At 41.7% G+C, this 15,092-nt stretch overlaps 1 protein-coding gene across 7 annotated transcripts in view; it reads right to left on the reverse strand.

The window, feature by feature from the left end:
• Positions 1 to 1,120: 1,120 nt before the first annotated feature.
• The window catches only part of MCF2L2 (MCF.2 cell line derived transforming sequence-like 2), a 237,329-nt gene continuing 223,357 nt past the window's right edge, over positions 1,121 to 15,092 (reverse strand). For 4 of the 7 annotated variants that reach the window (XM_067738173.1, XM_067738178.1, XM_067738175.1 and 1 more), the window contains 2 exons: positions 14,793 to 14,896; positions 11,973 to 14,717 (listed from right to left, as the gene is read on the reverse strand). In XM_067738173.1, the coding sequence (XP_067594274.1) occupies positions 14,585 to 14,717; positions 14,793 to 14,896 (237 nt within the window). In that variant the 3' untranslated portion in view covers positions 11,973 to 14,584. Of the gene's footprint in view, positions 1,399 to 11,972; positions 14,897 to 15,092 lie in introns of those variants that run through there. The other 3 variants (XR_010943598.1, XR_010943599.1, XM_067738174.1) reach the window with 3 other exon arrangements.

Below are 15,092 nucleotides of genomic sequence, written 5' to 3' on the forward strand. Positions count from 1 at the left end.
ACTTATGTGATTACCATTTCCTGCAGTCTTCACTCCTTTGTGTAGACCCTTGAGTTTGTTGTTGCTACAGTTAGCCTAAGTACACCATGCACTTCAGATTCCTCAAGTGTTACCTGTGTTTAAGGTATGGCATTGTTTGACCAAATGTTTTTCTCAATGTGTGCTCCACTCTCAGCTTTAGGTCTTCCCTGGTACGTGTCAGAGTCTCTCCATGCCCTTGTAGCTCTCCCAGCAGACTCCACTGTTACTTGATAGTCAGTGCTTGTTAGCCTGGGGCTGGGGACTGAGCCATGAGGTGCTCTGTTCTGATTAAGTCTCAGGCAGGCAGGCACTCTGTCCCTGGGTCTTGAGGGGGTGTGACCTTCAAAGTGTTTCTATCCTCCCCCAGCAGTTTTGGGCACAGCACATATTCCCACCTTTCTCCCAGGATCAGAGGTTTGGTTTTTATTCCATTATTTTTCCCCAGCTGCAGTTGGATTTACCAGCCCTGTAAGGATGTGTTTATTGCCTGTTCTTGGACAGCTGGTTCTACTTTTGTTCTGTTGGAAATATGGGGCAATAGGATCCAAGCCTTGTCTCATGTCTTTCCTGCAGCAACTGATATTCCCCTTCCCCAGGCTATGCCCTCAAGGATGCTTTCTCAGGACTTTTGCTAATCTTTTCTGTGAGTGCCCAGTGAGACCATCGGAGGAGAAAAGCCTGTAAGTGGATGCAAATATTCATTATATCTATGGTCCCTTGGTTTTTATTTTCTCTTGCAAGCCTACACTGGGCCACAAATTTAGCAGAACTCTCTTTGCCAGCGTATAGCAGTGCCTGCTCCAGGTAGGCAAGTGATTGGAGTTCCATCTCTCTTTGTAGGTGCCTGTCTTTCCTTGGTCTTCAGGCTATATGGGTGCCCGGTGAACTCAGCTCTCTCATGGGTCCACAAAAAGTTGTGAATTTGCATATTTTCCAGATTTTCTGATCTTGCAAGTGTGGGGATAGTTCTCTTTCTAGATTTCTACATCTCAAGCAGAAGATATTATTTTTAATAGCTGCACAGAGTTCCATTGTATGTCAGTACAATATTTTATCAATCGGCTTTTTATATTTAATATATTTGTTATCTATCGTTAACAAAACTTAGGTGCTTAAAACAGCAAACATTTATTATCTCATGGCCCTCTGGTAATAAATTCAAGAGTGGTTTAGCTGGGTTCTTCTCGCTCCAGGTCTCTCATGAAGTTTCAGCCAAGACATCAGTTTGAGCTGAAGCCATCTGAAAGCTTGACTAGGGCTGGACAGTCTACCTCCCAGGGGCTCACACACATGGCTGTTGGCAGGAGGCTTCAGTTCCTGCCACGCAGGTCTCTCCTTTGGGCTGCTTCAGCGTCCTCTCAATATGGCAGCTGGCTTCTACAGTGAATAACCCAAGAGGGAGAATGAGGAAAAAACTAAAATGCTTTTTATAACGTAGTCTTGAAAGTCAACGAGCATCACTTCCACCACATTCTATTTACTGAGTCATTAGTACAGCCCACACTTAAAGAGAAGGTAATTTGATTCCACTCTTTGAAGGAAGGAGTCTCAATCTGGGGATAAATTTTTACACTACCACAGACATTTAGGTTGTTTCCCATTTCTCACTACTTGTTTTCCTGTTAAAAGTGATCCTAAAATAAACATCTGTACCTATAATTCTTTGTTCATTTGTATGAGTTTATCATTAAAATAAATTCCTAGAAGTGGAACTGTTGGATCAAATCATATACTTATTTTAAATTTTTGAAAGCTGTTACAAATTCACTTCTAAAATGATAGTACTAATTTACACTCTTACCAACAGTGTATGAGAGTGCTGGTTTTCCTATAGCTTCTCCAACACTGGTATTATCAAAGTTTTAAATGTTGGACAGTCTGATAATGAAATATGATATATCATTGTTTGGCCTCTTTTCATATATTTACTGGATTTTGAATTTTTTTCCTATGTATTCATGTCCTTTGCCCATTTCTTTTTCCATTGTTGTTGATTTGTAAACACTCTTTATACACCAAGGAAATTAGTCTTGTGTCATGTTTTGAAAATGTATTTATCTTTTGAGTTTTAATTTTTCCTTTTTTCTACATATAAGTTTTTGCCTCTTACATAGCTTAATTTGTCAAGATTTTCCTTTGTAGCTTCTGGTTTTAGTTTTTGCCTGGAAAGACTTTATCCTATTCAAGATGCTTTTCAAAATGTTTTGACTTTCATGATTTCTTTAAGTCACACACTTGAACAATAGGGAAACCAAGCAGGACCCTGTGGGAAGGGAGCAATGCAGAGACAAAGGAGGAGCAGTCAAGAAACAATAGTACAGCCCTGGGGCAGGTCCTGGTTCCACCTCAAGGGATACACATAACAATATCTTTGAGCTCTTTCCAGAATTAAAACGCCCAACAAATGGAAGATGTTAGCATTCTTCATTCCAGATGAAAGGAACCACAGAAGCTTATCAGGAGACCACCTGAGGCCAGATTAAAGGAGTGAAGGCCCTGCACACACCCTAATCCTTATCAGCAACTCTGGCCTTGAACCATTGCTATAAAACTGCTCACCAAATCCCTCTGGGTTGAGGACACACTGTTTTTGAGAGGCACAAGCCCACTGTGTCCCCTTTGCCTGGCAAAGCAATAAAGTTATTCTTTCTACTTCACCCAAAATTCTGTCTCTGAGATTCGATTTGGCACCAGTGCACAGAGGCCAAGGTTTTGGCATTGATATGAATGACTTTAAGGGCTGAGGTAAACTTACTATTATTTTTTCCATATTGCTATCCAGTGGTCCAAACACCACTTTTACAAAACATTTATCTTTTTGGTTCAGAACTAATTTGAAATGCCTTTTTTATAAATTCTGAGATGTATCTGGGTCCATTTCAAGATTCTCTACCCTGTTTTCCTTTTGTTAATTTCCATGGTATATGTTCCCTGGCAAATTAAAATATTATGGTATAAACCTACAATTTTTGCTACTTCTATAATAGCCATATTTGAAAAGCTTATCCATAAACAAAAACTGCTACCAGATTAAAGATGCAATTGACAAACATTTTGTAGAGGATTAGTGAAACTATATTTTAAAAAGCTTTCTATCCTCATCTGACAATAAACTTGGAACTCAAGAGACACTTGATACTTGTTGACTGATAAGCAAATGCTAGTGTGGTAACTTAGAATCTTGGCCTAGGAGTTGGAAGACATGGATTCTAGTTCCTCCTCGGCTGCAGGCAGGCTGGGTGACACTGACGCACAGTAACAAAGTTGTAGTTGGGCAATGGCCTCCTAGCTAGCTTCCCAATACTTCTTGCAGCTTGGTGAAACAAAGTTTTAACTAAGGGAATATAAGAAAAGATTTTGCATGCCACTTGCACACTGGGCCTTAAAATATTACGTATGCATATCTTCCAAGTTCTTTCCCTTTCCTGCAATCTGGAAACTGGACATTCCTGAGATCTGCTTTTGACTATGTAGGCAAAGACAATGCTCTAGTGGATGACAGAAAAACCAGAAGGAAGGAACCTGGGCCACTAAATGACCGTGTGGAGCACAGCAGCCTGCAGGCCCAACCCAGGATGTGTCACAAGACAGAAATATTCTTTAAGTCACTATATTGTTGGATATCTTTGTTACAGCAGCTTACTCTTTCCCTTTACACATGGGATGTTACATTCCACTAAGAAAAGGGTTCTGTAGTCAAATAAGTTTGGGAAATCATGAGTTTAACAAAAGTATACAGACATTCTTCCTGAAAGAGTTCTCTGCTCCTTTAATCTACTAATTGGGATCAACCAAGAGAGGAGCAGAACATGTAGTGTTTTTTTTTTCTTTTGGCCATGCCAAAAGAACTAAGATCCTGGCTTGCAGGATCTTAGTTCCTTGACAAGGGATCGAACCTGCGCCCCCTGCAGTGGAAGCGCAGAGTCCTAACCACTGGACGGCCAGGGAATTCCCCTGTGTAGTATTGTTTTTTTTAACCTCTTTATTGGAGTATAATTGCTTTACAGTGCTGTGTTAGTTTCTGCTGTATAACAAAGTGAATCAGCTATACATATACATATATCCCCATATCCTCTCCCTCTTGCATCTCCCTCCCACCCTCCCTATCCCACCCTTCTAGGTGGTCACAAAGCACCAAGCTGATCTCCCTGTACTATGCAGCTGCTTCCCACTAGCAATCTATTTTACATTTGGTAGTGTATATATGTCCATGCCACTCTCTCAGTTCGTCCCAGCTTACCCTTCCCCCTCCCTGTGTCCTCAAGTCCATTCTCTACATCTGTATCTTTATTCCTGTCCTGCCCCTAGGTTCATCGAACCATTTTTTTTTCCAGATTCTATATATATGTGTTACCATATGGTATTTGTTTTTCTTTCTGACTTACTTCACTCTGTATGACAGATTCTAGGTCCATCCACCCCACTACAAATAACTCAATTTCGTTTCTTTTTATGGCTGAGTAATATTGTGCCACATCTTCTTTATCCATTCATCTGTCGATGGACACTTCCATGTCCCGGCTATTGTAAATAGTGCTGCAATCAACATTGCGGTACATGTCTCTTTTTGAATTATGGTTTTCTCAGGGTATATGCCCAGGAGTGGGATTGCTGGGTCATATGGTAGTTCTATTTTTAGTTTTTTAAGGAACCTACATGCTGTTCTCCATAGTGGTTGTATCAGTTTACTTTCCCACCAACAGTGCAAGAGGGATTCCTTTTCTTCACACCGTCTCCAGCATTTATTGTTTGTAGATTTTTTCATGATGGCCATTCTGACCGGTGTGAGGTGATACCTCGTTTTAGTTTTGATTTGCATTTCTCTAATTGATTAGTAATGTTGAGCATGTTTTCATGTGTTGTTGGCAATCTGTATATCTTCTTTCTTCTTTGGAGAAATGTCTATTTAGGTCTTCTGCCCATTTTTGGATCGGGTGGTTTTTTTTTTGATATTGAGCTGCATGAGCTGCTTGTATATTTTGGAGATTAATCCTTTGTCAGTTGCTTCATTTGCAAATATTTTCTCCCATTCTGAGGGTTGTCTTTTCGTCTTATGGTTTCCTTTGCTGTGCAAAAGCTTTTAAGTTTCATAGGTCCAATTTGTTTATTTTTGTTTTTATTTCCATTTCACTAGGAGGTGGGTCAAAAAGGATCTTGCTGTGATTTATGTCAAAGAGTGCTCTTCCTACGTTTTCCTCTAAGAGTTTATAGTGTCTGGCCTTACAATAAGGTCTTGAATCCATTTTATTTTCGTGTATGGTGCTAGGAAGTGTTCTAATTTCATTCTTCTACATGTAGCTGTCCAGTTTTCCCAGCACCACTTATTGAAGAGGCTATCTTTTCTCCACTGTATATTCTTGCCTCCTTTATCAAAGATAAGGTGACCATATGTGTGTGGATTTATCTCTGGGCTTTCTTTCCTGTTCCATTGATCTATATTTCTGTTTTTGTGCCAGTAGCATACTGTCTTGATTACTGTAGCTTTGTAGTATAGTTTGAAGTCAGAGAGCCTGATTCCTCCAGCTCCGTTTTTCTTTCTCAAGATTGCTTTGGCTATTTTGCGTTTCCATACAAATTGTGAGATTTTTTGTTCTAGTTCTGTGAAAAATGCCAGTGGTAGTTTGATACGGATTGCATTGAATCTGTAGATTGCTTTGGGTAGTAGAGTCATTTTCACAATGTTGATTCTTCCAATCCAAGAACATGGTATATCTCTCCATCTGTTTGTATCATCTTTAATTTCTTTCATCAGTGTCTTAAAATTTTCTGCATACAGGTCTTCTGTCTCTTTAGGTAGGTTTATTCCTAGATATTTTATTCTTTTTGTTGCAGTGGTAAATGGGAGTGTTTTCTTAATTTCACTTTCATATTTTTCATCATTAGTGCATAGGAATGCAAGAGATTTCTGTGCATTAATTTTGTATCCTGCTACTTTACCAAATTCATTGATTAGCTCTAGTAGTTTTCTGGTAGCATCTTTAGGATTCTCTACGTATAGTATCATGTCATCTGCAAACAGTGACAGCTTTACTTCTTCTTTTCAGATTTGGATTCCTTTTATTTCTTTTTCTTCTCTGATTGCTGTGGCTAAAACTTCCAAAACTATGTTGAATAATAGTGGTGAGAGTGGGCAACCTTGTCTTGTTCCTGATCTTAGTGGAAATGGTTTCATTTTTTTACCATTGAGGACAATGCTGGCTGTGGGTTTGTCATATATGGCCTTTATCATGTTGAGGTAAGTTCCCTTTATGCCTATTTTCTGGAGGGGTTTTATCATAAATGGGTGTTGAATTTTGTCCAAAGCTTTTTCCACATCTATTATCATATGGCTTTTATCCTTCTGTTTGTTAATACGGTGTATCACATTGATTTGCATATATTGAAGAATCCTTCCATTCCTGGGATAAACCCCCACTTGATCATGGTGTATGATCCTTTTAATGTTCTGCTGGATTCTGTTTGCTAGTATTTTGTTGAGGATTTTTGCATCTATGTTCATCAGTGATATTGGCCTGTAGTTTTCTTTTTTTGGTGACATCTTTGGTTTTGGTATCAGGGTGATGGTGGCCTCATAGAATGACTTTGGGAGTGTTCCTCCCTCTGCTATGTTTTGGAAGAGTTTGAGAAGGATAGGTGTTATCTCTTCTCTAAATGTTTAATAGAATTCACCTGTGAAGCCATCTGGTCCTGGGCTTTTGTTTGTTGGAAGATTTTTAATCACAGTTTCAATTTCAGTGCTTGTGATTGGTCTGTTTATATTTTCTTTTTCGTCCTGGTTCAGTTTAGAAGGTTGTGCTTTTCTAAGAGTTTGTCCATTTCTTCCAGGTTGTCCATTTTATTGATAGAGTTGCTTGTAGTAATCTCTCATGATCTTTTGTATTTCTGCAGGGTCAGTTGTTATTTCTCCTTTTTCATTTCTAATTCTGTCGATTTGAGTTTTCTCCCTTTTTTTCTTGATGAGTCTGGCTAGGGGTTTGTCAATATTGTTTATCTTCTCAAGGAAAGAGCTTTTACTTTTACTGATCTTTGCTACTGTTTCCTTCATTTCTTTTTCATTTATTTCTGATCTGATCTTTATGATTTCTTTCCTTCTGCTAACTTTGTGGGGGTTTTGTTCTTTTTTCTCTAATTGCTTTAGGTGTAAGGTTAGGTTGTTTACTTGAGGTTTTTCTTGTTTCTTGAGGTAGGATTGTATTGCTATAAACTTCCCTCTTAGAACTGCTTTTGTTGCATCCCATAGGTTTTGGATCGTTGTGTTTTCATTGTCATTTGTTTCTAGGTATTTTTTTGATTCCCTCTTTGATTTCTTCAGTGATCTCTTGGTTATTTAGTGGCATATTGTTTAGCCTCATGTGTTTGTATTTTTTACAGTTTTTTTCCTGTAATTGATATCTAGTCTCATAGTGTTGTGGTTTGAAAAGACACTTGATACAATTTCAATTTTTTAAAATTTACCAAGGCTTGATTTGTGACCCAAGATATGATCTATCCTGGAGAATGTTCCATAAGCACTTGAGAAGAAAGTGTATTCTGTTGTTTTTGGATGGAATATCCTATAAATATCAATTAAGTCCATCTCGTTTAATGTATCATTTAAAGCTTGTGTTTCCTTATTTATTTTCATTTTGGATAATCTGTCCATTGGTGAACGTGGGGTGTTAAAGTCCCCTACTATGGTTGTGTTACTGTCGATTTACCCTTTTATGGGTGTTAGCATTTGCCTTATGTACTGAAGTGCTCCTATGTTGGGTGCATAAATATTTACAATTGTTATATTTTCTTCTTGGATTGATCCCTTGATCATTATGTAGTGCCCTTCTTTGTCTCTCGAAAACAGTCTTTATTTTAATCTTTTTTTTTTTTTTTTGTGGTACGCGGACCTCTCAGTGTTGTGGCCTCTCCCGTTGCGGAGCACAGGCTCTGGATGCGCAGGCTCAGCGGCCGTGGTTCACAGGCCCAGCCGCTCTGCGGCATGTGGGATCTTCCTGGACCGGGGCACAAACCCATGTCCCCTGCATCAGCAGGTGGACTCTCAACCACTGCGCCACCAGGGAAGCCCTAGTCTTTATTTTAAAGTCTGTTTTATCTGATACAAGAAATGCTACTCCAGCTTTCTTTTGATTTCCATTTGCATGGAATATCTTTTTCCATCCCCTCACTTTCAGTCTGTATGTGTCCCTAGGTTTGAAGTGGGTCTCTTGTAGACAGCATACTTACAGGTCTTGTTTTTGTATCCATTCAGCCAGTCTATGTCTTTTGGTTGGAGCATTTAATCCATTCACATTTAAAGTAATTATCGATATGTATGTTCCTATTACCATTTCTTAATTGTTTTGGGTTTGTTTTTGTAGGTCTTTTCCTTCTCGTGTGTTTCCTGACTAGAGAAGTTCCTTTAGCATTTGTTGTAAAACTGGTTTGATGGTGCTGAATCTCTTAGCTTTTGCTTGTCTGTAAAGGTTTTAATTTCTCCATCAAATCTGAATGAGATCGTTGCTGGGTAGAATAATCTTGGTTGTAGATTTTTTCCCTTTCATCACTTTAAATATGTCCTGCCACTCCCTTCTGGCTTGCAGAGTTTTTGCTGTAAGATCAGCTGTTAACTTTATGGGGATTCCCTTGTATGCTATTTGTTGTTTTTCCTTTGCTGCTTTTAATATTTTTTCTTTGTGTTTAATTCTTGATAGTTTGATTAATATGTGTCTTGGTGTGTCTCTCCTTGGATTTATCCTGTATGGGACTCCCTGTGCTTCCTGGACTTGATTGACTATTTCCTTTCCAACGTTAGGGAAGTTTTCAACTATAATCTCTTCAAATATTTTCTCAGACCGTTTCTTTTCCTCTTCTTCTGGGACCACTATAATTTGAATGTTGGTGCATTGAATGTTGTCCCAGAGGTCTCTGAGACTGTCTTCAATTCTTTTCATTCTTTTTTCTTTATTCTGCTCTATTGTAGTCATTTCCACTATTTCATCTTCCAGGTCACTTATCCATTCTTCTGCCTCACTTATTCTGCTATTGATTCCTTCTAGAGAATTTTTAATTTCATTTATTGTGTTGTTCATCATTGTTTGTTTGCTCTTTAGTTCTTCTAGGTCCTTGTTAAACAATTCTTGTATTTTCTCCATTCTATTTCCAAGATTTTGGATCACCTTTACTATCATTACTCTGAATTCTTTTTCAGGTAGACTGCCTATTTCCTCTTCATTTGTTTGGTCTGGTGGGTTTTTACCTTGCTCCTTCAACTGCTGCATAGTTCTCTGTCTTCCCATTTTTCTTAACTTACTGTGTTTGTGGTCTCCTTTTCATAGGCTGCAGGTTTGTAGTTCCTGTTGTTTTTGGTATCTGTCCGCAGTGGGTAAGGTTGGTTCAGTGGCTTGTGTAGGCTTCCTGGTGGAGGGTACTGGTGTCTCTGTTCTGGTGGATTAGGCTGGACCTTGTTTTTCTGGTGGGTGGGGCTGCGTCTGGCTGTGTGTTTTGGGGTGTCTCTGAACTTAGTATGATTTCAGGCAGCCTCTCTGCTAATGGGTCTTGCTAGTTGTTTGGCATGGGGGGTCCAGCATTGTAGCTTGCTGGCTGTTGGGTGGAGCTGGGTTTTAGCATTGAGACAGAGCTCTCTGGGAGAGCTCCTGCCAATTGATATTACATGGAGCCGGAAGGGCTCTGGTGGTCCAATGTCCTGAACTCGGCTCTCCCACCTCAGAGGCTCAGGCCTGACATCAGGCTGGAGCACCAAGACCCTGTCAGCCACTTGGCTCAGAAGAAAAGGGAGAAAAAAAAGAAAGAAAAAAAATTTTTTAATTAAAAAATTATTAAAATTTAAAAATTATTAAAATTAAAGAAATAAAAAAGTAATAGAAAAAAAAGGGAGCAACTAAACCAATAAATAAATCCACCAGTGATAACAAGCGTTAAAAACTATACTAAGGTAAACATAAAAATCAGAAACAAGTCATTCGCAGAGAGCAAACCCCAAGTCTACAGTTGCTTCCAAAGTCCACCACCTCAATTTTGGGATGATTTGTTGTCTATTCAGGTATTCCACAGATGCAGGGTACCTCAAGTTGACTGTGGGGATTTTATCTGCTGCTCCTGAGGCTGCTGGGAGAAATTTCCCTTTCTCTTCTTTGTTCGCACAGCTTCTGAGGTTCAGCTTTGGATTTGGCCCCACCTCTGCGTGTAGGTCACCCTCAGGTTTCTGTTCCTGCCCAGAGAGGACGGAGTTAAAGCAGTGGCTGATTAGGGGGCTCTGGCTCACTGAGGCCGGGGAGGGGGGGAGGGACGCGTACAGTGGTTGTAATTGGAATGTGGGGTGAGCCTGCGGCAGCAGAGGCCAATGTGATGTTGCACCAGCCTGAGGTGTGCCATGTGTTCTCCCAGGGAAGTTGTCCCTAGATCATGAGACCCTGGCAGTGGCAGGCTGCACAGGCTCCCGGGAGGAGGCATGTGGATAGTGACCTGTGCTTGCACACAGGATTATTGGTGGCTGCAGCAGCAGTGTTAGCGTTTCATGCCCAGCTGTGCTGTCCGCGCTGATAGCCACGGCTTGTGCCCGTCTACAGAGCTCATTTAGGCAGTGCTCTGAATCCCCTCTCCTCGCGCACCCTGAAACAATGGTCTTTGCCTCTCAGGCAGTTCCAGACTTTTTCCCAGACTCCCTCCCATCTAACTGTGGCGCACTAGCCCCCTTCAGGCTGTGTTCATGTAGCCAACCCTAGTCCTCTCCCTGTGATCTGATCTCGGAAGCCCGAGCCTCAGCTTCCAGCGTCTCAGGCTGGTGAGTGCTGGTTGGCACCGATCCTCTGTGTGGAAATCTCTCCGCTTTGCCGTCTGCACCCCTGTTGCTGCGCTCTTCTCCGTGGCTCTGAAGCTTCCCCCCTGCCCACCCCCAGTCTCCACCAGTGAAGCGGCTTCCTAGTGTGTGAAAACTTTTCCTCCTTCACAGCTCCCATCCCTATTCTTTTGTCTCTGTTTTTTCTTTTTCCTTACTCAGGTACGTGGGGACTTTCTTGCATTTGGGAAGTCTGAGGTCTTCTGCCAGCATTCAGTAGGCGTTCTGTAGGAGTTGTTCCACATGTAGATGTATTTTTGATGTATTTGTGGGGAGGAAGGTGATCTCCACATGTTACTCCTCCGCCATCTTGAAGGTCTCCCCTCCCTGTGTAGTATTTTTAAAGTGTATTTATTTTTAGATAATTCTTTTTCATTGTGGGATTAACTCATTGAATTCTTACACTCTTCTGCCTATGCTGCAAAATATACTCTGGGAAGTGCTGGTTTAGAGGATCTCTAACTTTTCTCATCATTTCATAGTGCATGGCTGGTGTTTAGTGTGGACTCAGACTCTGCCAGATTTTACAGATCCTGGGCCAGACCACTTTCACCTGGGGCTACAGCAGTCCCACTCCTCAGCAACGTGTTGAAATGAGTCCCTCTAGTGGGCAACAGGTGACATGACGAATTGAACGACTAGTAAAAGAAGGCTGGGGGGTTTATCTGATGGTTTTGGATTCTTTTCCATTTACCCAAACAAAATGATGATACAAATGTCACTCATAGAAGAGCCACCCTCTGTTTTTTTTTTTTTCCTGGTTTTTAAGAAGTCTAAAATTTTCAAAACTGTACTTCAGTTCCAGGAGCTGCAGTTTACCATTTTCCCAACACTTCCATAACCAGACTCAACACACAGCAGCAGGGTTGTGTGCTCCCACAGTATGTGTCACACCGTGTTGCGATGATCTGTTTCCACATCTGTCTCCCGCAACTGGACTGAGGAACCTCTCACTCATCTTCAAACCTCCTTGGTCTCTCCCGATGCTGGCACCTTCCTCAGGATGGGGGTGCTCAGGAAATAGGTGTTAAATGAAAGGAGGGAATACATACATAAATAAATAAATATTCTTATGGTCAAAATGGAACAAGGTGGGTTGGAAAATAATGCAGGTAGAAGGAAGTAAGATTTCCTATAGATTTGGGAAGAACTTTATTTGCGTGTGCAAATAGTAAGTATTGTATCCTACCAATTTGAAACACACTCTACCATAAGACAGATACTTTGTTGTTAGGAAAGGGGGCATGAGAGCGTGGACCCACCACAGAGTTCAACTTTCTGAAAAATTTCAAACACTCTGCTGGATAATCGTGCCAAGAAGCCCCTCCCTGATGGTCTATTCCTCAGTCTCTTCCCTTTTTGGCCACCCAGTCAAAGGCCTTCTTTATGGACACACTATTTTGGTTTTCTTGAATTCTTCAGTGATGTTCCCGAGTCTCATGGGAGACACTCCCCAGGTGCCTGCTGACCCACTCCATTCCAGGAATGAATCAGGGGACTGAAAACTCAGCTAGATCCCTCATCCAGTGAAAAGTTAAAATCAAAGCACCCTAACAATTCCAAAAACAACTAAATCCAAAACTACCTCTAAAAATAAACAACTCCAGAGCTCAGGGTGCTGGTTATTAGCCATGATCGCTCAGCTCCCCGCCCACCCTCTGCTCTCTGCTTTGTGGTTGGGGCCATTCGCCTCCTTTGCCAGCGAGGGCTTTGCTCCTCCCTGTGTGCCTGGGTTCCCTTCAGTATTGCCGTAGCAACTGGCCTTCACCCTGAGAGCCCCAGTCGGTTCCGGAAGCTGCAGTTTACCATTTTCCCAACACTTCCATAAGCAGCCTCATCACGCCCCTTCCTCTAGCACCAGCTGGCAGCAGAGTTCTGCATCCAGTTCCCAGGCCCGCCTTCAAGTTCCTGGGGGCACCTGGGGAATGCCACCCCCCCACACACCAGAGGGCTACCCTCAGCCATGTGGGGCTCCCAACCTCTTCCCTTGTTCCCTCTGCCCTTGGGCTGGTAGCTGCTTCTTATACTTAGAATCTTCATGATATCTCATTATCACTTTTTTTCCCATTAAAATCTCCAATAGCTGGATAGCACTTCTTTATAGTAAATCCTTTCTGTTAAAATAACTAGTATAGTGTCTCTCTTGATTGGATCCTGACTGATGAACTAAATAATTATAAAACTTAATAATTCTGAAAATAAACCTGAAAATAAAATAACTAAAAATAGTGAATAGAAAAAAAATTGAATTACAAAGACAAAACTGAAAAGAAATAACTGAGAATAAGTAACTCTGAAAATAACTCAGAAACTAGCTCAAAAATTCTGAAACTAAAAAATTCAAAATATAATGTTCAAAAATGCAACAACTGAAAATAAAATAATTTCAAACCAAATAACTAAAAAATAAAAAACCCAAATAATAAATGAATGTAAAAATAACACAGAATCTAAAATAAGTGAAAATAAATTACTGTGAATATAAGTAACTCTAAAACCAAATAACTAGCGGAAAAACCCCAAAATAAAAACAGCTATTTTATTCTGAAAATAAAGGAATTCAAAAACTTCCAGTGAGTTTTTACTATTCAAATAAGTAACTGTAAAATAAATAATTCAAAAATGCCAATAACTAATAATAGAATAACCATGAAAATAAATAACTCAGATATTAACAACTGAAAAGACAGATAATTAAAAATGAATAATTCTAAAGCTAATTTGGAAATATATAACTATTAAAACAAAGTAACTATAAATAACTGAAAATAAATAACTCAAAAACTAAGTAACTTTAAAGACAAAATAATTATAAACAGCTAACTTTAAAGCTATAAGATTAAATAACCAGAAAACTAAAAACAAATGAAAATTAACTAATAAAACTAAAAATAAATAACCGAAGATAACTGAAACTAAAAACTAACGAGTCTAAACGTAAGAAGTTAACCTGTAACCAACCCTCGCTAAAAGGAAGCAATCCTGGAACAAAGTAACAAAGGTATCACATTAACATTCCTGTGGGGATTAAGGGAGGTGAACACAGGGCTGCCACGTGGAGTCTGAGCAGCTCTGATCTGAGGTGCTCAACCTAGCTCCCCACTTCCACCCCAGCAGAAATTTGGCAATGTCTGAAGGCATTTTTGATTGTCATAATTTGGGTGAGTGGGTGGGGGGGTGTTACAGGCATCTAGTGGGCAGAGGCCAGAGATGCTCCCAAACATCCTACAAGGCACAAGAAGTACCAACAACGAAATATCCAGCCTGCAAAGTCAAAAGTGCCGACATTGAGAAACCCTGCGCTCAGCTCTCCAACACTGGATTATGCTAACCTCCAAAAGGCGCGTGTGCCGAGCAGCTCGAGGTTCTCCGCGGGGTCCACAACCAAGCCGGCTGCGCTCGCGCAGGCGTGCCTCTAATGGCGCAAGGTTCTCCACGGGCTCTGCGCCAAGTCCCTGCGCAGGAGTGCGTCAGCACCTGCAGGGTCTCCACGGGGTCTGTGCCGAGTCCCTGCGCGAGCGGCGCTGCACCAGGAGGGGTGGGCTCCGCGGGCGGATGGTGACCGCTCCTTAAGCTCCGGCAAGATGGTCCTGTTGCCCCCGGGCAGGGCAGCGGAGCCCCAGGTTCGAAGGCCCCTTTGCTGCTTCTGCTTAAGGGCGGGCTGGCCTCTGCAGCCACAGCAGCGGCTCCTGGGAATGCAGGAGGCCGGGGAGGCTGGGTTGTCTGGGACGAGTGTCAGTTCTCTGCGGAGGGCGGCCTCAGGCCCCCTTCCCGCGCCCGCACTGCCTCTGCTCGAAAACCGGTCTCCCCACTGGGGTCGAGCAAGCCAGCGGACATCCCAGGGCTCTCCTCAGTTTTGTTTGTGGCCCTGAAATTCCAAGAAGAAAGTCAGAGGAGCAGTGGCTAACAAGTTCGCTTACTTTTCTTTCCGTTTCACACTCACGTGTCCTCTTCGCCGCCCTCTTTCTCTCCCTGGATGCTTTCTCCCGTTTCCTGAACAGACTTGGAGGTTTCATAACTGTCGTCCAACTGGCAAAGCCCCGACATCTGGAAGGGAAGAGACAGGGGTGTAATGTTGCGGTTGGGTGGGGGGCGGGTCCGGTCCACACGGCGATTCCCGCTGGCAGGGCGGGGCCGCCCCAGCTTTCCTATGGGGCCACGCAGGTCCTCAGCAAGAGACCCTAATTTTGGCCAGAAACCAGGGGATCGCTAAGGAGCCAGGGATGCGGGGCCTGCTGGGCTG

Source organism: Pseudorca crassidens, chromosome 5 (genome assembly GCF_039906515.1).
Source record: "Pseudorca crassidens isolate mPseCra1 chromosome 5, mPseCra1.hap1, whole genome shotgun sequence".
Taxonomy (NCBI): domain Eukaryota; kingdom Metazoa; phylum Chordata; class Mammalia; order Artiodactyla; family Delphinidae; genus Pseudorca; species Pseudorca crassidens.